The sequence below is a fragment of the Aquila chrysaetos genome, chromosome 5 (assembly GCF_900496995.4).
Source record: "Aquila chrysaetos chrysaetos chromosome 5, bAquChr1.4, whole genome shotgun sequence".
Lineage (NCBI taxonomy): Eukaryota > Metazoa > Chordata > Aves > Accipitriformes > Accipitridae > Aquila > Aquila chrysaetos.
In genome coordinates, this window is record NC_044008.1 from 38,623,972 (window position 1) to 38,647,936 (window position 23,965).

The window sequence follows — 23,965 nt, forward strand, 5'->3', positions numbered from 1 at the left end:
GCCGATCGCCCCGCCCCTCAGGTCTTTCCCACCACCCCCCCCCCCTCCATCCCCGCCCGCTGCCGCCGGGTCGTTACGACGCGGCGCTGCCAGCTTTACGGCAGCACGCAGCGACCGGCCGGTGCCGGCACCGCGGAGGGCAGAGCGGGCGATGCGGCGGCAGGTGAGCGGCGGCGGCGGCGGCGACCCGGCCCGGCCCGGCCCGGCCCGGCCCTGCCACGGCAACCGCGGTGCCGCGTAGGGCCCCCCGGCCGTTGGTTTCCCGGGCCCGGTGGGCCGTTGTGGGGATCCGTGCCGGCCTCCACCGGGTCCGGAGGCTTCTAACGGGAGTTTTGAGGAAGGGGGGGGAAAAAAAGGGTTAAAATCGTTAAAGTTGGAGCCGCGGAGCCGGCACCGGGGGGGTAGAGCCGGGGCTGCCCGGGCACCAGCTCGGCCTGGGTGGGCTCGCAGGGAGCGGTGCGACCGGCTGCCCCCGGCCTTCACCCCGACCCCGCTCCCGGTGCCGGCCCGGGCAAACCCTCCCCTCTCCCCTCCCTGAACTCTCGTTTATTTCCATAGAAGCAGCAGCGGGACGAGCGAGCTCTTCCCGGGGGCTGCTCCCGGATCCCGAAGCCGGGGGTCCAGCACGTCGCTCCTCCGGCCGGGCGCCGTGGGCCGCGTCTCCGCAGAGCGACAGCAGCCCGAATCCGTTCCTCCGACCGTAACTCCCTCCCGTGACCGGGTTCCCGACACCTTTAGGTCTTTCGGGCAAACGATATTCCCTCCCAGCGCTTCCCGCTGCTCCCTTGAACAAACTCTTTCTCAAAGCAGGTGAATGCCACCCGTCGACGTCCAGTCTAACGCCGTTTTGACGGACCGAGCTCAGGGGTTTCCCGTCGTTACTTCTGGGGGACTCCCGGTGGCACCTCTCCTCCTCAGGCCTTCAGGTCGCTGGTGTTTTTTCCTGTTAAACTTCATGCTTTGGCCAACCCCATCCTGGGGAGCAAAATGTATTTGATTTAGTAGCGTTTGGCGTAGTTCCTCCGGCTTCTGCTTTAGCGTCCCGTGAGGTGTTGTGAAACAAAGCAAGGTTCTGGAGTTTGGCTGCGTAGAGCGGCTGCATGTGTCTGGTTCGGGGAGTTTGTCGGGAACGGAAAGGTTGGGGCATTGTGCGTACAGAGATTATGAATGTTTTCGTTCAGGGCCTATTGAACCCACAAAGGCTCTGTTCTCATATCATACAGGAATTATCATCTATAGGCTACAAAGAGATTGTTTATCTTTAACAAAAGAGTAGACGAGTACACTCCTTTTCTGGCTTAGTTGTTTCATTTTCCCTGAGTTTCTTCTCTGGCTGTTAGGAGACAGGTAAGTACAGGCCAGCTCATGGTGATAAATAGAAATCGATGTTCCTTGTCTGATCTTACTACCATTGACAACAACCGCTATTAAGAGCACTGACACAGTGTCTAAAAACTATACTTCTGGTAGAAGGGAATGGTCTGGGGGTTAAATCGTGGGGCCTTTTACTCTTGATCGTTCCAAAGACCTCAGCCAAGCTGCTGAAAATCTCTGTCCCTCTTGCTCTTCCCTGGTAAAGTCTGAATAATTTGCCTTTCAGGTGGCTTTTTGTGTTTATCCCCATATTCTTTAAATTTGGTACAGGAGTTTAGTGACGTGGCACCTTAAAATATTCACTCTGGATGTTCTTAGCACCTTTAATTTGTTGAAATAGACTTTAGGAATCTGATTCATCCTTAATTTAAGCTCTCTTTCCTCCATCGCTGCCTATTTACACTCAATTACTAGGGAGTTTCATTCCCTGGCGCTCAAGTGCTGCCTTCAGAGCGCAAGGCAACAATTACATGTAGAAGGTAGTCGTCTTTAATGTTGTGAAAATAATAGGTTTGGGGTTTTTTGTCAAGTATTACAAAACGCAGGCTTTGCCTTGCATCCTGGACACGACGGAGTCCCATCAGTTTCTGGATCAAACTTGCGCTAACAACGGCAGCTTATTTGTTAAATTGTTATAACCTACAGATGAAAGAAACTTGACTTCTTGCCATATTGATGCAAGACGGCACCGTTTTCAAATCTATAAACGAAATGGGTGGTTTCATCTTGGCTGGCTTGATGACATTTTTATTGAAGTGCTCTTTTTTCTCTCCCCGGTGTCCTCATCTTAGCGCTCGAAACGGGGCAGATGAATATCCCTCCGAGAAGCTGAGGATTACAGAGAGTTTACACAAATTCCAACTACTAATATGCAAATAAAATGAATGAGCAAGACTCTTGTTGGCAACCCACGACAAATGTTCCAGGCCTGCGTCAGTATTTATTCCTATCTTTATGAAAACTTCTGAACAGAGTGTGCCTGAGCCTTCAGGAAGCAAATCCTGGCTGCGTCTGAGCAGAGCTGCTTGCGATCTGCGACTGCATTTCAACACCCCTTAACGTCAAAGGTGCTCAGATCCACACCCCGGCTTCTCTGCGGATTCATCTTTAGCTTTAACGGGGAGGTTCTCCCGAACGAAACCATCTCTCTGATGGCTTTTCACAGCTCCACTACGCTTTTTCGGTCCTCGCCGCTTACCTTAAGTGGCTCTGAAAGGCGTCCGAGCCTACAAAGGGTTTTCCTTTAAGCTGTGCGCTGCACACAGTGAGTCATCCTTGCAGAACTCACAAGGAGTTTCACAAATACCAGATGGCAATAATATTAAAAGTAGTAGCTAGTGGCAATTAAGCATTTGCTATAACCGTTCTCCCTTCCTGACTGTAGGAAGCTGCCAAATGTCTTTTTTTTTTTTTCCCCTTGACTGAAAAAAAAACCCAAACGATGTTTCTGCAGAGTGGAAAATTAACAGAATACAGGACGCATGCTTCCTTCCCTAGCCCGTAATCCCATTTGGACTTGAGTGGAAAGCTATTTGCTGTATTTTGTACATCTGTAGGAGAAGATGAAGCAGAAAAACACGCAGTAAAGGAAAATTTGGGGCATTGTATGGGCACATGCAAAAAGTGTTTCAGCAGTGACCCTGTTAAAACCGCAGACTGGTCACTTCTAGGCTCGCAGGATGTCCAGCTCTTTAAACAAGACTATATTCAGGCATGCTATGGAGTTGCTGGGACTTAGTTTGGATTTTTTGTTTTGTTCTTATACTGCAGGCTGTTGCAAAGGATTTGCTCCACAAACTTGGAAATAGTTTGAGTTAATTAACGTAGGAAGTGTGTCCAAATACCATTGTGTTTGGCTCAGTATAAATAACAGTGACTGCTCCCCTTCCTTTTCAGTGACTCTTGCTGCTTGGCATCTCTTGGATCCATCAGCGATACATAAATAGTTATTAGCTTTTTCAAGCCCCAGGTACACAACCTCGGCCCTTCCTTCCGACGTATTACACATGCAGCATGCTTCATCCATTCTGTTACTTACAAGTCACATGCGATGTGACCTTGCCAAGATTTTTTAGAGATAAATCTCTCTTAATTTATGCATGCCTGGCCAGGAAGGACTTTTTCATGATTCACGTTGCAATAAGAAGCACAAATCTACTTCTTCCTAACATGTAAACAACACGATTTTTTTTTTTTATTATTTATTTCCCCCTATCATAATGGAGAATTTGTGTCTTTCTTATAGTGAATCATATTAAAATGATCTTATCGGTATTAGTTTTCACACAGTGCTTTAAGAAATCCTAAGATGTTTTCATGCTGCGTTTGGCACAGATGAGGAGAGGGTGAGGCCAGACCAGCTCCACGTCACCGCTGTCCCCAGCTGTGGCATTTCTAGCCCTGTCCTGGCAAGGAGAGAAGCGTCGGGGGCTGATGGTGCATTGCAGCAGCGGAGGAGCCTGGGCTGGGGGATTGCGAGAGCAAGGGGAAAACCGGGGTGGATATAGGGGGTTTAAATCAACAGTTTCTCTTCGGAAGATCTCCTCCTAAACCCTAGTCTGGTGCTAGCGAGTATTTCTTGTTGTTTACTGAGTAGCACCTCCTAGTGTGCTGTGCAACCTCTTTCTTAAAACACACTTTAATCCCCCTGGAACGCAAAGGCAGCAAATGCAGCAGCTTCTGAAAAGGAATTATACGACCGGTAGAAAGATCAGAATTAGTGGATACGTGGATAACCTGATAAATGGAAAGGAGTCAGGAGAAGTCTTGCCTGGAAGACCTGTTGAAGTCCTCAAACACATGGGTGGGGAGAACAAGGTGCTACAGTCTACTTGAATTTCCAGGTGCCTTTTTAAGGATAAGCAGCCTCTATTTGTGGAAAGCAGGCACAGATTAAGAGGGAAGAATGTAGCCTGGACAAATAACAGAGTAAAAGATTGGAAGAGTAGGTCAGCATGACCGGACGCTTCTGTTCACAGGTGGACATCACCAGCGGAATCCTGCAGGGATCTTCACCCCTCAGCGTACCCACGAGTGCTTTCTCCTTTTGTGAGCAAAATTTTGGCTGGTTAAAGACCTGAGCTAAAAAACGATAGGTATTTTGCAGACCATCCAGCTTCGGTGGTACTTGAGTTATGGAAATCTCTACTGGCTAGGTAGACAGTTGTCCTAAAGATTCCCATGGTAGGGAACTGGTTTGTTTGTGATCTTGTTTTTCTTTGTTTCTCCTTACTCATCGCCGCCTTGCCTCCTGTGCTAGTGGGCGAGCAGGTTTTCCTGGAACGGGTCATCTGTCTGGCACCGAGCTGTGGCACGATCTTCTAGGTGAAAGGGATCATATGCCTGTCAGACAGCCCTGGAAAGGCTTTTATTTAAGGAACACCAGTGATGCAAAGAATTACAGTGATTGTCACTGTGCAGGTGAAACACTGAAATGCCAAAACACCAACCGACTTCTCCTAGATCACATATGGTTTCTGTGCAAAGCACAGATCTGAAGGCGTGCCTGCAGTTCCCGAGCAGGAACTGCCTGGAAATCACTTTGCTTTGAGGTTAAGATCATAACGATGAAACATTTATCTGATCGGAGCCACGCACTGCTCCTAGAGCAGCAGAAGAGCCCGGCTCAACCCGTCACAGGCTGCAGACGAGGAGCTGCGTGTCCTCCGTCTGCTCATCTGGCAGATGGTTCAAACGCTGGTCCTTCAAACAATAGCCTTCAGGGAACCCTGGGCTTTTGCTCACTGCTTGCTGAGAAGGAACTCGAGATGTTTGTTGCGCTCTATCTTGTCCCAGGTGTGATCTAATTCCTTAATTCATTTTCCCTTCCTATGTTTCAGCTTTTGAAGTTTGCTGGAGTGCTGCAGCCCCGACCCGTGCAGGATGGACCCTGTTGTTCTCAGCTACATGGACAGTTTGCTGAGGCAGTCGGACGTTGCCTTGCTGGAGCCCCCAAACTGGCTTAACGATCACATCATCGGGTTTGCCTTCGAGTACTTCACCAACCACCAGTTCCAAGAATTTAGCGATCAGGTTTGTTTTATCAGCCCCGAAGTGGCTCAGTTCATTAAATGTGCCCTTAGTCAGGAAGAAATAGCCATATTCCTTCAACCACTGGACCTTCTCCACAAAGAGCTGGTGTTCTTGCCTATCAATGATAACTCCAACCAGGTCGCTGGGGGCACCCACTGGAGCTTACTGGTTTATTTCAGGGACAAAAAGTGCTTCGCCCATTACGATTCCCACAGTAAATGCAACTCTGTCCACGCCAAGCAAGTGGCGGGGAAGCTGGAGGCTTTCTTGGGCAAAAGAGGGAGCAAAGCAACCTTCATGGAGGAGAAGGCGCCTGCCCAGCAGAACAGCTATGACTGTGGGATGTACGTGATCTGCAACGCAGAGGCTCTGTGTCAGGGATACTTTAGGGGCCGGCCGGAGCCTTTGCTGCAGCTCCTCACCCCCTCCTACATCACGCAGAAGAGATCGGAGTGGAAAGCTCTCATCACGAAACTGGCACAGAAGTGATCGAGCTGCAGCTCCGGCCCCCCCAAAAACTGCCTTCCCCGTCTGTGAGGCAGCACCCCCAGTGCCTGAGGGAGATGCCCATGCGCAAGATTGTCCCAAAGAAGAAGAATGTAACCCCTCCAGCATGGCTACACCCCCCAAACACCCTGTTCCCTCCTGGAAAAGCCTTAGTCCCCTCTGGACATTACTGGCCTTTGAACTTCTAACCAGAAAAGTCACTTTGCTTTCAAAGAAATCCTCTTCTCCATGGTGAATTTTCACACTGATTTGTGTGGCAAAATGGGTCGCTAAAGAGACTTCTCCACCTTTGCTCAGCAGGCAACACGCCCTCATTAGGTGGCTTTAATTGGCTACAGGCATTGCCCTTCCAAGCCAGGTTTAGCAAATGCCCTTTAAAACCAAGCCTCCAAATGCTTTCTCATGGCTATTTTGAATTTGTGCCTCCAGCTAGTGGTATTTCAGCAGTCTAGGATTTAGCAGCAAGGATTTTTCACCCCTGAAAACCTGATACTGAGATATCGATGTCAAAAGACAAGACTCCAAAAGAAATGCTACGATTAAAGAACAGGGTAAAAAGAAAATCTGTTTTCTTCAGATAGGTGCTCCTAGGCTGTACAGCGATAGCTTTTTTTTCTTTTTTTCTGTCCCCCACCCCTGCTTGCTCTTATTACAAATTAAAACCTGACTCTGAACTGCTGGAAGATTAATAGGAAGCTGAGAAACCCAATCCTAGGAAAGGAAACTTAATTGAGATGAAAAGCGACACTCACTCTTTGAAGTATTTTTTTTTTCATTACGATTTTAGGTCGTCTCCATTCAGGGAGGGTTCGTCAGCGCTCCCCAACCCTTGTTAGCGTTCGCTGCACTCGGAGCGTCCAAGGCTGTCGCTGCTTCCTCTAGCACAAAACCAGTTCTGTTACTTGAGATAAAAAAAAAAACCACCAGGGAGAACAAAAGGACAGAGTTTGAGGTATAAAAGCCAAAGATAACTGCAGTCTCCTTGAAGCCCAAGAAGTCCTTAATACACTTCTAATCGAAACACCTTTCCTCCCGTGCTGGATGATGGCTGGGATCTCGGAGCACATCTTCTCATTAAAAGACAGGCTCAGCACTGGGGAAAATAAAAATTAAAATGAGATGTCATTGCAGGGTAAGGAATAATCTCTAATCTCACGAGAAGCAAAGAGCAGGTTGCTCAGGTGGCGTCTAGCAGAGCAACCACGCTCCGGCACACCAACTGAATCAGGGAAATCCAGGTTAAATACAAGCCTCGAAAAAGAAAAGGAGGAAGGATTATTTTTAACCCGGAGCTCTTCACCCATCATAATTCCCAGCCCAGCCCCACCGGTGTGCGTACTAGCACAGCACCGAGGTGATGAACTGTAGGAAGGGCTTAAACTTCCCTTGTTGCTAAGAGAAAGGTAAGTAGCCACAGCCCAGGCTCTTTCAAAACACCCAAGCAAACACGTACAAGCAGCAGCGGGGCGAAACGAGGGTTGGGGTCGTTCCCCTCCTTCCTACGCTGCCCGGACGGGGGAGCAGCCGGCGGGCCAGGGCGTCTCTTCAGCACCAGCCCTCCCTGGAAAACCCCTTCCACTGCTCGGATGGAGCTGAGAACCCAAGAGATGGTTGAAACGGGATTGAGCCGCTCGCTGAAGGGGATTCACTTCGGACTCCGCGGGGCTTTGCCGGAGCAACGTCACTGCCACTCCCGGGTCCAGAATAAAATTCAAAACCAAACTGTGCGCTTGTCAGCGTCATCCCATCTATTGTGTAGGTACCCGCTAACAAGCAGTGGCTCCTGCTGCCCCACGGTTTCTTGTTGTGCAACGGTGTCACGGCCACAATGGCTGCGATTCGCGGGCAGAGCCTCAGCTCTTGCAGCGGCTTCTCGGCCACTCTGTGCCCTGCAGCGGGTGAAACCGAGCAGAAATCGGCCTTAGAGAGCCAGCGAGCCTGGGGACAACCCCGCCACGCCTTCCGTGAGAGCGAGGCAGCCACACAAGCTGATTTAATCTCCTAATCCTATTTTTAGGGGTTGATTTGGGCTGGGGAGGAGCGCAGGTAGAGGGAAGGTAGGAAGGCAGGGTGGTGGGTGTGAGTGGGGGAGCATCGGGGGGCACTTGAGGGCAGGGGCTGCGCTCATCCGGCGGGCACCCCATGCTCCTCATCCCCGAGGGACGGGGCAGGGCTGCCAGAGCCAGCAAGGTGAGCACCCAGGACGTTTCCTGCACCCGAGGCTTTTACGTGGCATTTCTTTACACAAAGAAAAGCAAATAAGCTCAAGCAGGGCGTCGGCGGGAGAGCTAACACACGCTGACCAGGCGGGCAAACACTGGCCGGAAAACAAAACCGGAGCCCTGCAACCGGCTCCCAGCAGCAGGGAACCCCCCCCAAAACCACAGTGGGGTCTCACCCCTGGGCTCCTCCAAACCTCTTCCAGGTCAGCCGACTGCACCCATGAGTGGTCCCACTGCCGGCTTTAACCAAAGAGCCCTGAGAGGGGCCGAGGTGGCCGTCACCGCTGTCACATGCCTGGTCCGGGCTCGGCACGAGGACGAGGGAGGGACCCCACGCACCTGGTTTGTATTGGGGTGCTGCGGAGCACCCAAAAAAAACACCAGGCTGGGCACACAAGACCAAAAAAGCCCCAATCCTAAACCTAATTTTTGGGACCATAAGCCCCACTGTGAGGTTGAACCCATTGAGCATCAACTTGTTTTTTGAAAAAACAACCCCAAACCCATTTTGGTGGCTGCACCGGCACAGTGAGCTGGGCAAGTCCCCAGCAGGGATGGGGTGGCAGCGGGATGGTGCCTTTCGTCCACCGGGTCACCCACAAAGTCAAAGGCTCCGACGGCCCCGTAACACCGGGGCTTTGAAGAAGCGGCCTCAATAGTTTGGCCAAAAACGTGGCCAAACCACAGACCACCCCCTCGGCACCCCAGGGTGCTAAATTTCCTGCAAAAAATGGGGTGACACCACCCCAGTCCCCGTTTAGCCAATGCCACCTCCACTGTGGCTTTCAAGTTGGGCCATTTTCACGCATTTCACCCATTTTCATGTGTTTTGCTGCATGGGCCAGGCTGGCAGGGGCGGGATTTGGGTTGCGGATGCTCAGAGAGGAGGAGGAGGAAGAGGAAGGCTCACCCTGTCCACCCCAGCGGGACGGGGCTGCAGGTCAGCACCCTCCCCAGGCACCCACTGTCCCCAGGGTGGCCCTGCCACCAGCTTGAGTGTCACATCCCGCAGTGTCTGCTGCCACCTAGTGAAAAAAACCTCCCCGTCCCCTATGTCCGGAGCATCCCTGGCCCTGGGGTGTCCCCCAAAAGCCACCCTGGTCCCCCCGACCCAGCCAGGGCTGCACCCCAGCCTGGTATCCCCCCCTCTGCCCCCCGGCATGGCCAGGGTGACACGCAGGGTGACACGCAGGATTCTCTGGTGTGGAGAAACAATGCTGAGCACCCACCGGCGCGCTGGCCCACGCGGCCCCCCTCCAGCCTTGCCCTGCAGGGTGGGACACTGGGGGCCAAACAGCCCCACCTCCACCAGCGCTGGCCCAAAGGGCGGACAAGGCGATGCCACCCGTCCCCAAGCCCACACGAGGACAGGGCTGTCCCCACGTAATCCACGTCCTGAGGACGCGGCCAGCAAAGGGGCACCAGGACAGCACAGATTCCGGGGTACCCCGTTTCAGGGCTCGCAGCCCGGCACCACTGCAAGGACGCTGGCAGCAGACAGCGACGTGCTAGAAAATCCTGGTTTTATTTTCATTTAAAAGCCGTTCCAAGCCTGGAGCGAGCAGCGAGCTCTTCCCCAGGGCGTGGGGATTTGGCCCCATCAGCACTTGTAGTTCCAAAAAAATAGGAAAGAAAAAGAAAAGGAATCGCACAGGTATCACCTGCCGCCCCAGCGTGCTCCCAGGGGAGGCTGCGGGACAAATCCTGTGGCACTCAGCTCCACGCGGTGACGAGGTTAACACGAACCAGGGCACAGACACGCTGCGATCTGGGACGTTCACCGGTGCCAGCCACAGGCTCCTTTCGGGACATCTTAAAGAGGTGAGCGGGGCTAACGAAGCCTTGGTCCGGCACCGTTGCCAGGTGCAGTCCCCAGCGAGGACACCTGGTCTAGGGGACCCTAAAGTGCTTTGCAGGGGACACGCATACACATACACGCACCCCGAGATGGCCCAGTACTCCAGGAAAGAAGGGCTGGGGGCCGGTACGGAGTCCAGCAGAGCTGGGGGGACCCTAGATTGTACCCCCACCCTCGGGTGCTGGGATAGATGATGCCCCACAGGGCTGGTGGCCCCTTTCTCCCCATCCCTGCAGACTCCCGGGGTTGGGGCCATTCCTCCACCCGTGGCCCCGGGGATACCGAGAGGGGGACAAACAGGCAGGTTCAGCCCAGAGCCACTGCCCGGGCTTCACCCAGAGCAGCAGCAGCAATTCATCCACATTTTTGGGGGTTCCTGGTGAGCCTAAGGTCATCTTTTAACAAGAAAACCCCAAGTTTGGAATAAAAACCGGCACACGTTTTAGCAGCAAGTCCTAAGGGGAGGTCCAACCGCTCGGCGGTCCCGAGCCATCGTCCGGTGCTACCGAGCTCTCGTCCGGTGCTACACTCCAGCAGCGTCCCGGGGAGAAAATGGGTTTCCAGTGGGACGGGGAGTTGGCACCAGTGGCCATGAGCCGGCCGGGTGGTCCCGCTGGGAAGAGAGAAGATACTTGGTCCCATTTCACTGGCCGAGGGAAAGCCGGACCACGTGCAACAGCCATGGCTGGGAGGATGCAGCACTGGGACCCGTACACAGGGTGCCATCGTCTCAGCGTCCGTCCTCAGCCAGCGCTGGGGGTAACGGTCACCTGCAAGCAGAGAGCAGGGTAAGACGGGGTGAGTGGCTGCAGAGGCACGGTACCCCAGCCCAGTGCCCAGGCCCCATAGGCACGAGGAGGGAGAACCCCCGCTGTCCCCAACCCAAGGGAACCCACTCCTGTTGTATTGGGTTTGTGTGGCAAGGTTTTGGCAGCAGGGGGACTACAGGGGTGGCTTCTGTGAGAAGCTTCCCCTATGTCCGACAGAGCCAATGCCAGCCGGCTCTAAGACGGACCCGCCGCCGGCCAAGGCCGAGCCCATCAGCGATAGTGGTAACGCCTCTGGGGTAACATATTTAAGAAGGGGGGGAGAACTGCTGCGCAACAGCAGCTGGAGAGAGAAGTGAGAACATGTAAGAGCAAGAACCCTGCAGACCCCCAGGTCAGTGAAGAAGGAGGCGGCGGTGGCGCTCCAGGTGCCGGAGCAGAGATTCCCCTGCAGCCCGTGGTGATGAAGACCACGGTGAGGCAGGCTGTCCCCCTGCAGCCCAGGGAGGTCCACGGTGGAGCAGATCTCCACCTGCAGCCCGGGAAGGACCCCACGCCGGAGCAGGGGGATGCCCGAAGGAGGCTGTGACCCCGTGGGAAGTCTGTGCTGGAGCAGGCTCCTGGCAGGACCTGTGGCCCCATGGAGAGAGAAGCCCACGCTGGAGCAGGTTTTCTGGCAGGACTTGTGACCTGCGGGGGACCCACGCTGGAGCAGTGTGCTCCTGAAGGACTGCAGCCCGTGGAAAGGACCCATGCTGGAGCAGTTCGTGAAGAACTGCAGCCTGTGGGAAGGACATTGGAGAAGTTCATGGAGAACTGTCTGCCGTGGGAGGGACCACACGCTGGAGCAGGGGAAGAGTGTGATGGGTCCTGCCCCTGAGGAGGAAGGAGCAGCAGAGACAACGTGTGATGAACTGACCCCAACCCCCACTCCCCGTCCCCCTGCACCACTGTGGGGGGTAGGCAGAGAATTCAAGAGTGAAGCTGCCGCCGGGAAGAAGGGAGGGGTGGGGGGAAGGTGTTTTAAGATTTGGTTTTATGTCTTATTACCCTACTCTGGTTTGATTGGCAATAAATTAAGTTAATTTTCCCCAAGATGAGTCTGTTTTGCCCGTCACAGTAATTGGTGAGTGATCTCTCCCTGTCCTTATCTCGACCCACAAGCCTTTTGTTTTATTTTCTCTCCCCTGTCCAGTTGAGGAAGGGAAGCGATAGAGCGACTGCGTGGTGCTTAGTTGCCAGCTGGGGCTAAACCACAACACCTGTCCATCCCTTGCTGATGCCTGTGGTCCCGTTAGCCCCAGGGCACAGCCCAGCTCCCCCAAGATGCCCTGGTGCTTCCTACAACCGAGGAACCAGCCCCAAACCCGCAAGGAAACCTTTTCCCAAGGGCTGAAAGTCTCAGGGACAGCAGAGCTTTTCCTGGTCGCTCAAACCAGCAGTTGATGGGATCATCTACTGCATGGGGACGGCACTTTGAGGTCTGCCGTCGGCCATCCCAACAGCAGGCACCGGATAAGGGACAAAGCATCCCTGGGACACATCGTGGAGCAGAGCCATTGCTCCTTGTACCACATCCCTCGGGTTGTCCACTCACGGTGTGACCAACCTGCCCCGAAGTGTCCCCGAGGGTCCCTCACCTCCTGGGCCCGCGGGAGAGGTAGTCCCGGTTCAGAGAGCAGAGCTGCTGCTCCAGACGGAAGATGCGAAATGCCAGGTACGAGGAGGACACAACCAGGAGGCAGATGCTGGGAGCAGAGGAAAAAGCACAACTGCTCAGCGGCTGGTGGTTGAGATGGGAGGTTCCCAGCATACCCCTCCGTACTCCCCACGCCACGGCCGCCCTCAGCACACTTACAGCACAATGAAGATCTTCAGGAGCTGGTAGTCAGAGGGTCTCAGCTCCGCCACGCAGCTCTGCTCCACCTCCAGCTCCTCCTCAGTGTTTATTGCACTTTCTGAAATACAAGGTCAGAGTCAGCAGCATGGCAACGCTGGGCAGATGCTCGTGCTCCTCTGGCAACTGGGAGCCTTCAAGCATCACATACTCCTCCCTCGTGGGCTAACGCTGCCTGCACAGGCATTACAGGTGCACGCTGAGGGCTCAGACCCCACAGCCAGGAGACCCCATCCCCAGGACCCCATCACCAACTCCCAGCCTCAACCCTGTTTGTCTGCAAGGCAGAAATCCGCTCCACGAGAGCGGAAGATGGATGAACATGTATTTATGGAGGTTTACACCCAGCACCATGTGCAAGGCAGGGCACAAACCCGCGTCCCTGGGTCAGACGCAGCCCTCACCCGAAACCAGAGGCTCCTCGGAGGTGAAGGAGCTCTCCTTGGCGCTCAGGCTGCTGACAGAGGTCCGGTGGATGCACTGGTAGTCGGGATCTGGCAGCGACAGTGACAGCGAGGCGGGTGACACCTTCCTCCACTTGCCCTCGGGGACAATCACCTCCTGCGGGAACAGCCCTGGGTGAGCCAAGCCACCGGCAGCGCTTTCTCCCATGAAACCGGCAGCGCCGAGGACACGGTGGGGCCAGATTCGGCCTGGAACCTTACAGCATCTCCGTCGAGCACCAGCACATCCAAAGGGGAAGCTGGTCCTCCACGACGGGCCCGTGTGGACATAGGTTCCTGCTGCCATAGGAAGGACCTGCCCAGGCGCCCCACGCCTGCCCCAAATACCAATTGCTGCCTCCTTCACCCCTTCGTTTGAAGCTCAGCATGGTCACCCATCATCCTCCGAGAGCCACTTGCCCACCCCGTGGCTCAGCATCCTGGTCCCAGCACACCCCGGAAAGGCACCGAATCGAGCAGGGCGGCAGCTGGCACAGAGAGGGGTTCCCCCGCCGGAGAGTCCGCGGGGCTGGAGCTGCTGAAAGGCTACAGCCCTCGGAAGGACCGGGAGACACCGCCAGCCCGCATCGCTCCCGATTCAGCCCTTGAAAAGTGCCTTCAACCCTTGGGATGCCACCGGACCATGGGGGACATCCCACCTGTCACCTCCTGGTCCAGTGTGCGAGGCCACTGGTCCACAAGGGCCACCCCACTTGTCACCTCCTGCACCCAGCCTGATGCACAAGGCCACCAGCCCGTGGAGGACACCCTGCTCCGTGTCCCCGTACAGCCCAGCACAGCTGCAGCACCAATGCCTTCATGACAGAGCAGAGACAGGGATGGGCCATCCACATTTCATGGAGAGGACACATCCTGCCGGCCAGGGACACAGCCATCGCAGGCAGAGCCGAGCCCTGCCATGCTCCAAAGGCAGCAGGATGCGGCCCCTCGTGCTCCCTCAGTCAAGCCACAGTTTGGCAGGCTTTTCCCTCTCCAGCCTCCCAGCTACAAGCCGTCCCACTCATGCCACAGGTTTTTGGACAATTCAATCACATTTCCAGCCTGTTATCCGTGTTCATGGCTGCAAACAGTATCAGCCGGCAGGAGCAGTATGGCAGCATTTTCCGCATCACTCTGAAGATTTTCTGTCTATAAACAGACCCCCAAGACCAACTGGCCAAGTCAACAGCTTGCGCTCAGCCGCAGGCTGTCCAAATCGTCCTCTTGACCCATCCGTTTCTGACAAGTTGGGGTATGAGGATCCCAGAGGACGAGCTACGAAGGCAACGGCCGCATGCTCGCGCGACCTTTGTCAGCAGTGAGGGGAGAGAACCGACTCTGTGCCCTGCAAGTGGCTGCCAGCCAAATCTCAGCGTGCTGGGAAGGCGTTAAACCCACCAAGGGGGCCAGGCGGACGCTCTCCTGCCCACAGCGCGAGTTCATGGCCATCCTTCCCTCTCCCAGCGCCGCCCTGACCCTCACCAGCGACACGGTGTCAGGCTCCTCTGTCAGCTCCTTCAAACTCAAGCTCTTCTTACTCGAAACCTGGAGGGGAGAAAGAATCAGGTGTTATGGTCCTGCCTCTGCCTGCTCCAACCTGAGCCAGAAAATTGAATTTTGACTTTTCTGGTGAGTCTATGAAGAGCAGCTGTTTAAAACTTGCAAGCACTGGGATTCTGGAGACAAAGAAGAGCATCCGGAGAGAATGGGGCACTGCATCACTGCTTCCCATCACCAAAAACCCTATGGGGCTGTGGCTGAGCCGAGGGCTCCTGCACTGGCCTCGGCTCCTGGCAGAGGGGATAAACTATTGGGGGAAAAAAATGGGAATATCTAGGCAGAGCCCAGCACATTTCAAAGAATAAATTCCCCAGTTTGGCAATGGGTCTGAGTCACCCAAATCGCTGCCCCAGCACAGCCAGCAGACACCCTTCTGGATGGGGAAGGGCTCTGGCACCACTTCCCACGTGCTTCAAAGGCAGGGAGAAGAAGAGGTCCCCACAATCCTCCTCTCCAGCTCGAGGGCTGATGGATGTCTTCACCCCTCAGACTTTTTAATTCAAATTTTTTTTGACTTTGCACCATTTTTCCTCCCCTTAAAACTTCAGATCTGGGGAAAAGGCAGTGATGTGCAGAGTGGCAGAACTAGTATTACTACCAGATTATAAATAATTCATATACACGCCCTGGGAAAGAACAGAAACTCCGGGCTCTGCCTCCGTCATCCATGACCCAGAAAAGGCCAGCGGCAGCTCACAGGGACAGGATGCGCCCGGGGCACGGCTCCTGCCCCTCTTCCTGTCCCTTGCTGTGGAGCGAGGACGCTGGGAAGAGGCAGCAGGGCACCAGGGAGGACTTTGGGAGCAGTCTGAAGCCTTGGACGCGGTGGTGAAGAGCTCTGCTCCCCAAAATGCAGCCCAAGGGGCGAGCACAGAGCCCTGCAGCCATCAAAATGCTGTCAGATGCGGGGTGGAGGGTACCTGCAGGTGCGTGCAGACTCTCCTCAGGACATCGTAGACGCTGTCGCGGGAGATGAGGGACACAAAGATGTACTGCAAGAGAAAAAGAGAAGCTGCCGGGAGAGATTTCCCCCCATCCCGAGTCTGGTTCTTCACAGGCAGGGAACAGGCAGAGACATCCTGCCCTTGAATCTCCCCTCCTTCAGGAGCCACGTCCCCCCCACAGGCATCTCCCTGCAGAGTCTCCTTGCTGTTATTTTTGCAGCCTGTTAAAACCTGGACCAGATTTTTTTGGGGCCAGTTTCACTCAGCTGCTGTTCCCATGGGGCTTCCCATGCTTAGCCCAGAGGGATGTGGCAGCAAATGGGGCCAGGAGCGACAGAAAACATCCCCACGGATCGGCACAAGAGGACACGGGGCAGCGCTCGCCTTGCCCGATGCAGAGTCCACGCAATGTGCAGAGCAGATCGCTTTGAATGCGCAAATCCTGCCTTGTGCCACCCCCTGCTAAAATCCTGCAGGAATAACCCCCTCCCTGTCAGGGGATCTGCAATGCACGCTGCTGCCAGCAGCAGCCGGCCAGACGAGGACTCGGATGCACCGAGCAGGACTACGTCAGCTCGCTGCAGCCGACAACACCCAACGTGATTTAAAAGCTGGAAATTCAGCCCCTTAACCAAGTTTTCTGCCAGCTCAGGTTGAACACCAGCCCAAACCCTTCCCCTGCTTGCGTTTAAGGAGTTTAAAGGTTTTATTTGAGCCTGGCAGGGATTTGTCAGGCTCGACCGAGTTCCACTCGGGCTTTGCTTCGCTCAAAAACAAAGTGAAATTCAGAAACAAAAGCAAAGCCGTGGTGTTTGCCCTGGCCGGCTGCCAGCACGGAGAGCAGCGCTCACTTCCCAACCGGCCCACGCTTTCAGCCAGGGATGGGAATCACTTCGTTCCCTGCTCTCAAATCGCAGCCAGCTCGGACGAGGGCATCCCCTGGCTGCGGTGAGGCTGGGTACCGATGCTCAAAGCGCCGGCGTTACCTTTCTGCTGGCGTTGGTGGTGATGGCCAAGCCATTGGGCAGCAGCCGAGCCGTCTTGTGCTTTTTTATCAGCTGTACGGAGACCACCGGGATCACAACCTGGAAGGCAAAAAGACATGGGGACGGGCAGGGACGGGCATGGTGCGAGCTCAGGGAGCTTCTTTCGCAAGGCGGAAATATAACACGCATCGTAATTATGCCTCAAGCAGAGTGGCGACGCGGGGATTCAGCATTTCCCAGAGACAGCTGGGTTTTTATTAAAGGTCACAGCATCCCTGCCACATTAATCTTGGCTGGGAGGTGGTTTCTATTCAATCAGAACAGCGAGGACATGAGGAAAGCATCGTCCAGCAAGTCTCCTTAAAACCCATCATGAAAGGCCCCTCTACAAGCCCACGGAGGGTTAAAAATAAGGCAGGATATAATTTATGGCAGGATAACTTCACTGAAACCCCGTATTTCCATCAGCTATTTGTTTAAAGTGGCTGATATAAATAATTCAGTTCTTCAGCCCAGTTTTAAAGGAAGTCATCTCTCCCCAAGATCCCCGTCAGCCACAAGACTAACAGGGAAACATCAGATTGTAAATCAAGAAGAAAAGCCAAGAGAGATTCAAATCTCCCCCCCCCCGAAACCTTTGATCTTCCTTCAAACACCATTGCGGCTTGTAGGAGGTTTTGCATCAGGGAATTTTAAACCAAACCAATATTTGGTTTCCCCAGGCAGGTGCCGCAGGTGATCAGAGGGGGAGGCACAACCGTGCTCCCCTTCGCATCAGAGGCTTTTAATGGTGATTTTGGTGGTATTTGGGTGTGGGAGGGGATAAGCTGCAGCATAGCCTGGGCTACGACCCCTAAGGGACCAGGGTGAGCTGGTCCCCATGTTACCTTGATGTCCTTCCCAAAAAGGTTTGCGTAGAAGCAGAGCCAGTTGGGGGAGATGTAAAGCCTTCCCTGGATGAGGATGTCTCTCTGGAGCGCGCAGGAGCAAACTGCAAGGCAGAGAGAGGGGCATGGCAGACTATGTGCCAGATCCTGCCACCCCCATACCCGTCCCTTGCCATGCCACCCACCTTTCAGCACACTCTCTTCCGTCGGGATGTCCTTGAACAGCTTGTGGTACTGGGAGTTGTACTTGCTAGCGGCCTGAAAATAAAGCAGAACAAAGTTATCTAGTGACCTTGCTGATGAGGAGACCCAGAAAAACACCCTCCTGCAAAAAAATCTCCCTCTCCCGCACCCGGGACCAATGCAGCGGGGTCCCACCAGGCTGGGGACGGCGGACCCGAAGGGCTAGAGGAGGATCAGATGATCCAGCACCCAGCAAACGTTGTGCCATCCTCTCAAATAAACATTTCCCCTAATATCTAAGGAGGCTCCTGAGCCTCTGCGAGGAGCCCGTTTTGTCCTGGGCTCATCTGCAGGCAATTTATTTTGCCCAGCAGTTTCTCTCCTCCTCCTCCTCGAGCTCTTCCGTTATTCGGGGCACAGTGACAACACTTGCTTTGCACCCATCGCGCCGCGCCATCCAGCTATTTATATTCCCGGTGCCTCTTCAAAGCCTGCCAGCAGCCGCGGCAGGAGGCTCGGCAGGTTCGCCCTTAAATAAATCTGTATGTAAGTTAAAGGCTCCAAAGCAGTTCAACACTTTGCATTAAATCCGCTCAGTTAGTCCTGTAAGGCGGCGCAGGCAGATTTGCACCCCCTGCCCTGGAGGAGGCAGCGCCCCAGGCCTCGGGGTGCTCCCCAGGGACGCGACTGTCCCCACGGCGGTGACAGCTGTCCCCTGAAATCCAAGGGACAAGATGCTTCGCGAGGACGTGGAGAAGTCCAGCACAGCTCGAAGGGCCCCAGGGCAGCAAGGCTGGTTTGCAGGCAGCACTGCAGGCAGAGCCCTCCTGCCCGTGGTGACAAGGTCACCTTTGCTCCGTGCACCTTGTCACCGGATGAGCTGGGCCGTAAGAGGATCAAGGCTCAGCATCACCTGGGGTCAGCTCAGACACCACCCCTGGGAGAGACGCCGGGATGGTGGGGGTGCCGGTGGGAGCGTTTCAGGGGGACACAAGGGGGTATGGAGGGACATGGTGGGACCGTGGCATCACCTCTGAGCCAACCCTGGGCTGTCTTTGACCCATAGCTCAAGAAACACCCCCTGGCCCCAGCACAAACCCGTTGCCATCTAGTAAGCCTCCCAGATGCCTCTGAATAATCAGCAAAATTTTTTTTTTTCCTCCATCTTTTTCACAGGGAAAGGGAAAATGCCTCCTCCCTCCACCCCTTCCTCTTCCAAAGCATCTCTTGTTTAAAGACAGACCAAAAAGCTCTACTTCGGGCACGATTTGAACAAAAAAGTTCAAATGGACAGGAACTGAGCTGCTTGCAGTCAAGATTTCCACTTTCTCCTTTGCTCTGGAAGGAAAATCCCAAAAGTGTTTGCAAGGCAGATCAGAGGCCACAGGAAACCATCATCAACTGCCCTGAAAATGCAGGCGGGAGCCTCTGCCCTACACCAGAAGCCGCTGCGGCTTTGCCTCTGGCTCCCGCAGCCCACATTTGAGACCCCAGGCAGGCTCCGCCGTGGCAAATGGCCAGGGTCAGGCTACAATGAACCAACCCATTTGCTCACGAAGCCAAAGACTTACCACTTCGCGGTGGCATTTCTTGATGTCTTCATCCTTCAGGGCTTCATTCAGGTGGAGGCTGGAAGGAAAAATAATAATAATAATCATCATCATCAGGTAAGTGAAGAACCCCAGGTCTCTCACCCGCTCCCTAAAACACACGTGCTGCAAGAAGAGACACGGTAAGACGTAGAGGACTGAAGACAGACCCCAGGCAGCCACATTTCAGATGTCTCAGTGATTTACTGTAGCATTGGGCATTGCTGAGGTTAAATAACAGCCGCAGGAGAAGGCTGATCTCTGTCTGGCATCAGGCTTATAGTGAGCCAGTGGAGGCAGCAGCACCAGGGTGCCGGTACCCAAAACACACCCCAGCACTGGGGGAAGGAGCCCAGAGCTGCCCCCAGCAGTAGCCTGGGACAGGTTAGGAGCTGGTAACAGGCAGCTTCAGCCAGGTCAAGGTTTCCCCAGGGAAAGCACAAATGGGAATTTGGGAACGTGCCCAGGAAGGAGGACGGACTCGGCTTTGGCCATGCACAAGGGCATCCATCCACACCCACCATGCAGGCAGATGAAGGGAGAAACCACAGACAGGGAAATCCTCCCAGCAACCTCAGCAGTGGGAATACTGGTCCCCTTCCCCAAATCCCTCTCCCCTCCCTGCTTTTATAGACCCAGTATTTGAAAGGGAAAACAAAGAGAGGACCCCCTGTGCCCACCCATAGCTGGCGAGCTGCATTTAGGGGCTTGGAGGCAGCAGGGACGCTGCGGGAGGTCGCAACAGGAGGCAAAAAAGAGCAAATACTCGACCGCAGACCCCAGGATGCTGCCCCTTACCTGCCATCGAGGGAATCCAAACTCTTCTCCTTGTGGGATGCCTCCAGTTTCTCACGGCCGTGCATGGGCTCAGGGCTCTTCAGGGGAGCTGCTTTTTCATGCATCGGCTTGGCGCTGCAAGGAGAAGCCTGTTAGCTCCCCGAGGGGAAGGGAAAGAAGGGGGAGATGCGTTTTGGAGCCGTAAATCCATTCCCTTCAATCCCAGTGCGCACAGAGACGTCAGTATCTCTGCCGCTCAAGGACAGCAAGAATATTTCTGTGATTTCTCAAGTCACAGGGAGAAAAAAAGGGCATTTCCTGCCAGGAGCTCCCCGGCACTTGCAACCAAGCGGCCAAGGAGCAGCAGCTCCCTCCCCGCTGCCTCAGGTAACACCGTCCAAAGCAGAGCCTCTCCTCCCCAAGAGATGGAGGTTGGGATGGGAAAAATCGCAGCTCTACAAAACTCCCTGGGGTAATGGAGACTTCAGCCAGTGAGGGCTAGGGTTTGCTCCTCCGGGTCAGCAAAACACCATCTTCCCAGGGCAGAGCCCCTGCCGAGGGCAGCACCTCCCTCCTTTAATTGCTCCCCTCTCGTTACAGCCTGTTATTTACTATCATGAGTTTTATCAGAGGTGCTTATCAGCCGCAACAGGTAAAGTAAACACACTCCCAGTGCCACCCGGGGAAGGTTATCACCCGGCGGGCCAGAAAGGTGACGCTTCCGCCCTCAGCAAACCGCAACTGGAGATTGCCATGCCACGGTGCTTCTGGCACCCAGAGCCAAAGCGGATCACGATCCCAGGGGACCAATGCCGGAACAGCGATCCACGGTCTGTGGCGGCACGGCAGAGCCGGCAAACAGCCACTGGACCTACGGAGAGGAAATTATTCAAGGGAAAAGAGCTCGGCTCAACGGGCAGGGGGTGATGCCAGAGCAGGTGGGGGACTGGCAGGACGGCAGCAGGCAGGATAGGTGCCAGGAGGCAGGACGAGCGTGGAGCTGGAGCGCATCCCAGTGCCCGCAGGGATGATGCCGTGGAGGTGCGGCAGAGCCCAGGCAGAGAAGCCATACCAAACTGCTTCCTACCTAGAGAGAGGGGCTCTTTCGCTGCCTGTACTTCCCTAGCTCCCACTCCTAGGGGCTCATCTGAAGGGAAACCCTTCTAAATAATCCCCCACAGCCTCAGGGAGAGCCAGGACAGGGGTGCTGCACCCCAACAGCCATGCCCAAATGGCCTGAGAGTCAAAGCTGCGTAAGTCCCTGTGTCCCTGCAGCCTCGGCGGCCCGACCGAAACGCTGTCCCGATGCAATGGGGCCGGGCTGAATCCCAGCTGGAGGCTTGGGGGATGCTCCCTCAAGATGCAGCACAAACGCAGGGCTGCAGAAAAACAGAACGCAAGTCACCGGTGCCATGCGGTTAGGACCAGGCTAGGAACCAGCTCCTGGGTCCCTGCAACCGGCGTTTGCAAAGTGAACGAGCTGCCCATATAGCCCCAAAGCCCGAGCATTGTGGGGATGGGATGAACAGTTGTGGGGATTTTTTAGGAGAAGCTCAGGTCAAAGGATGTGTCTGGAAGGGAATGGAGACTCTACCGACAAGAAGCACCAAAATAACATCCCTTGACAATCACACCAAAAGGCCTCGGACACCCCACGCCTTCAGGACAGGCAGCGCTGCACCACAAACACCCTCTGCCAGGTGATGCCATGCTGCCCTGAAGCCAAAACTCCTATCACGGAGGCACCGAAGCCTTCATCCCCCCTGCCCCCATGCTGGAAAAGGGGTTCTGACGCGCTCTGGAGCCTCCCTCGATGGAGCTCAGCCTGCTCTGGCTTCCCCCACGTCATCCTTTAAATCCCCAAGCAGTTGCGCCACTTAATCCGGGCAAGCAGATTTAGCCCTAACCGGGGCTGACACCAAGGGGCACCGTGCAAGGGACGGGGAGAGGCACCCCTTGCTCGAAGCGAGGGCATCAAGAAACTCCCCCAGGGTCACCAAACACACGGAAATCCCCTAAAACAAGAAGAACCAGAGACTGAAAAGCACTTGGTCCTGTCCCAGTTTTCTCTGTCTTACAGTCACTGCCAGGGACAGCTCCTGGGTCAGATGGTCCCTGGACGCAGTGCTGGCATCGGGCTGCTCCAGGGAGGGTCTGAGGGCTGCGACGAGCATCCTCAGCCCCAGTGGAGACATCGCAGCGGCTGTTTCATCACCCGTCTCCAGATCTCAGTCCATCCCTGCTCCCAGATGCAGAAGGGATGGAGATCTGGGGTTCGGGAGCACGGGATAAGATAAGGTTGGGCTCCAGGCACAGCTGACGGGGAGGTCTCCCTGCCAAGAGCTGCTTCCAGCACCAGCACAGGAAGGAAAACACTTTCTAGCAGCTCAGGCCATCACCCTCCTCAAGGAATTTTTTCAGCAGGAAGCTGCTTCTGCAGGAAAATCACCATCCCAAGTGTCCCAAACTACAAGTGGAGCAAGAACAGTCGGAGCGCAGAGCCCCCGAGAGGAGGCAGAGCAGGCAGGCGCAGGAGTTGCCGGCAAATGGAAAACGTTGCCGGCAACCTGCCGCCACCCTGCCCGCGGTAACGGGGCTGACACCCCCCTGCCTGCCCACGACGGCGCCCCCTGACCCCCAGCTCTCCTCCTGGGCTGTGGCTTTGCTGGGCGAAGCCCGGTGCTTCTCCCTCCCCCTGGATCGGCATCTCCCTTCCCTTACACAGTGCTGGGATCCGGTCTGGAAAAGGTCCGGCACGAGCCCCTCCGACGGCGTTTGATTTTCACTGGATCCCTTCCCCGCTGCTGCCGGCACAAGTGAGGGGGAAGCACGCGGTGGAGGCAGGAGAGAGCGAGCCAGGGATTTCACCTCCCGAAAAAAAAAAAAAAAAAACCAACAAAAAAAAAACAAACCCGAGGATCAGAGCCGGCGGGAGGCACTTGCGGCCGGGCTGCCTTGGCCCGAGCGAGCCCGGGCGGGATCCGGCGAGCTGCCCTTGTTCCCGGCTTTCAAGGTCATTTCAATCCCGTGTGTTGGCTGCTGGAGCGGAGCCACCGCCGAGGATGCTGGAGGGGAACGGCCGGTCCCCGGCGGCGCTGTCAGGAGAGAGGCGGGAGGTCAAGGAAAGGAGGACGAGACGCGGACGGAGCCCTCTGTGTGTGTCCCCCCCAGGTCCCCGCACCTCGGGCGGCCTCCCTCGATGCCCCCCCCCCCCCCCGGGGGTTCTTCTCCCTTGTCCCCGGGGCCCTAAGCCCGGTGGGCGACAGCCGGGGTGAGAACCGAGGCCTCGGTCCCACGATCACTCCCAGCACCCGGGATACCGGGTTTTACCGGGCGCCGCTCCAAGAGCCCCGGGCCACGGTCCCCTCGCGGCCCCGGTGGGGCAACGATGGGCCAGGAGAGCCGGGGGACGCGGCGAGGAGCGACCGGGGCCAGGCCCCAGACCTCCGCCCGGGCTCGGAGCCCCCCCCCCCGCCTCCACACACCTCCCTCCGCCAGGCAGAACCGGCGGCCCCCCGGGCCAGGCAGCGGCGGGACCCCCGGCCGCGCTTCGTCCCCTCACTGAGGTGAAATGGGGGGGCGGGGCGCGAGCCCCGGTGTTTCCGCGCTCCCCTCAGAGCGCGACGCCGCCGGCGGGGGCGGAGGGGGGGGGTGGGCAGGCCGAGGGCTGGCACCGGGCTCCCCGGCGGTGAGAGGGAGGCGCCCCGCGGCTCCCGGCCGCCGCCGCCGCCCCCCCCCCCGGTACCCGGGACCCCGCAGCCCCCCCCCCCCCCCCCCGTACCTGCCCGGCGGCCCCGCGCTGCCCGGCGCCGTCATGCCCCGCGCGCCCGACCTCCTCACAGCGCCCCGGCGCCCGCCCGTTGGCCGCCGGCCGCCAAGCCCCGCCCCCGCCGCCCGCCCCCATTGGTCGGTGCCGCCCTCCGCCGGCCTCAACTCCCT

At 56.1% G+C, this 23,965-nt stretch overlaps 2 protein-coding genes across 13 annotated transcripts; one reads left to right on the forward strand and one right to left on the reverse strand.

Annotated features, from left to right (window-relative positions):
- The first annotated feature begins 62 nt into the window (after positions 1-62).
- On the forward strand, positions 63-7,635 carry SENP8 (SUMO peptidase family member, NEDD8 specific). 4 transcript variants are annotated; one of them, XM_030015889.2, is made up of 4 exons: positions 85-163; positions 559-738; positions 811-926; positions 5,214-7,635. In XM_030015889.2, the coding sequence occupies exon 4, from the start codon at positions 5,257-5,259 to the stop codon at positions 5,893-5,895; it is 639 nt and encodes a 212-aa protein (XP_029871749.1). In that variant the 5' UTR covers positions 85-163; positions 559-738; positions 811-926; positions 5,214-5,256; the 3' UTR covers positions 5,896-7,635. The 4 variants fall into 4 exon arrangements, 3 of the variants coding, with proteins under 3 accessions (XP_029871748.1, XP_029871749.1, XP_029871750.1); XR_003923619.2 differs by lacking the exon at positions 5,214-7,635 and adding an exon at positions 2,166-2,268 and having other exon boundaries at positions 63-163; positions 559-926; XM_030015890.2 differs by lacking the exon at positions 559-738 and having other exon boundaries at positions 101-163.
- A 2,006-nt stretch (positions 7,636-9,641) lies between these two features.
- Positions 9,642-23,918, reverse strand: GRAMD2A (GRAM domain containing 2A). Of its 9 annotated transcripts, none has more exons than XM_030015591.1 (13): positions 23,808-23,918; positions 22,748-23,121; positions 20,048-20,161; positions 19,232-19,289; positions 17,663-17,735; positions 17,478-17,581; positions 16,591-16,689; positions 15,581-15,652; positions 14,499-14,645; positions 13,062-13,218; positions 12,619-12,718; positions 12,401-12,508; positions 9,642-10,763 (listed from the first exon to the last, which is right to left on the reverse strand). In XM_030015591.1, exons 3-13 carry the CDS (start codon positions 20,149-20,151, stop codon positions 10,760-10,762), a joined length of 1,026 nt encoding a protein of 341 aa, XP_029871451.1. In that variant the 5' UTR covers positions 20,152-20,161; positions 22,748-23,121; positions 23,808-23,918; the 3' UTR covers positions 9,642-10,759. The 9 variants fall into 9 exon arrangements, with proteins under 9 accessions (XP_029871451.1, XP_029871452.1, XP_029871453.1 ...); XM_030015592.1 differs by having other exon boundaries at positions 20,048-20,175; XM_030015593.2 differs by lacking the exon at positions 23,808-23,918 and adding an exon at positions 23,512-23,786.
- Positions 23,919-23,965: the final 47 nt, after the last annotated feature.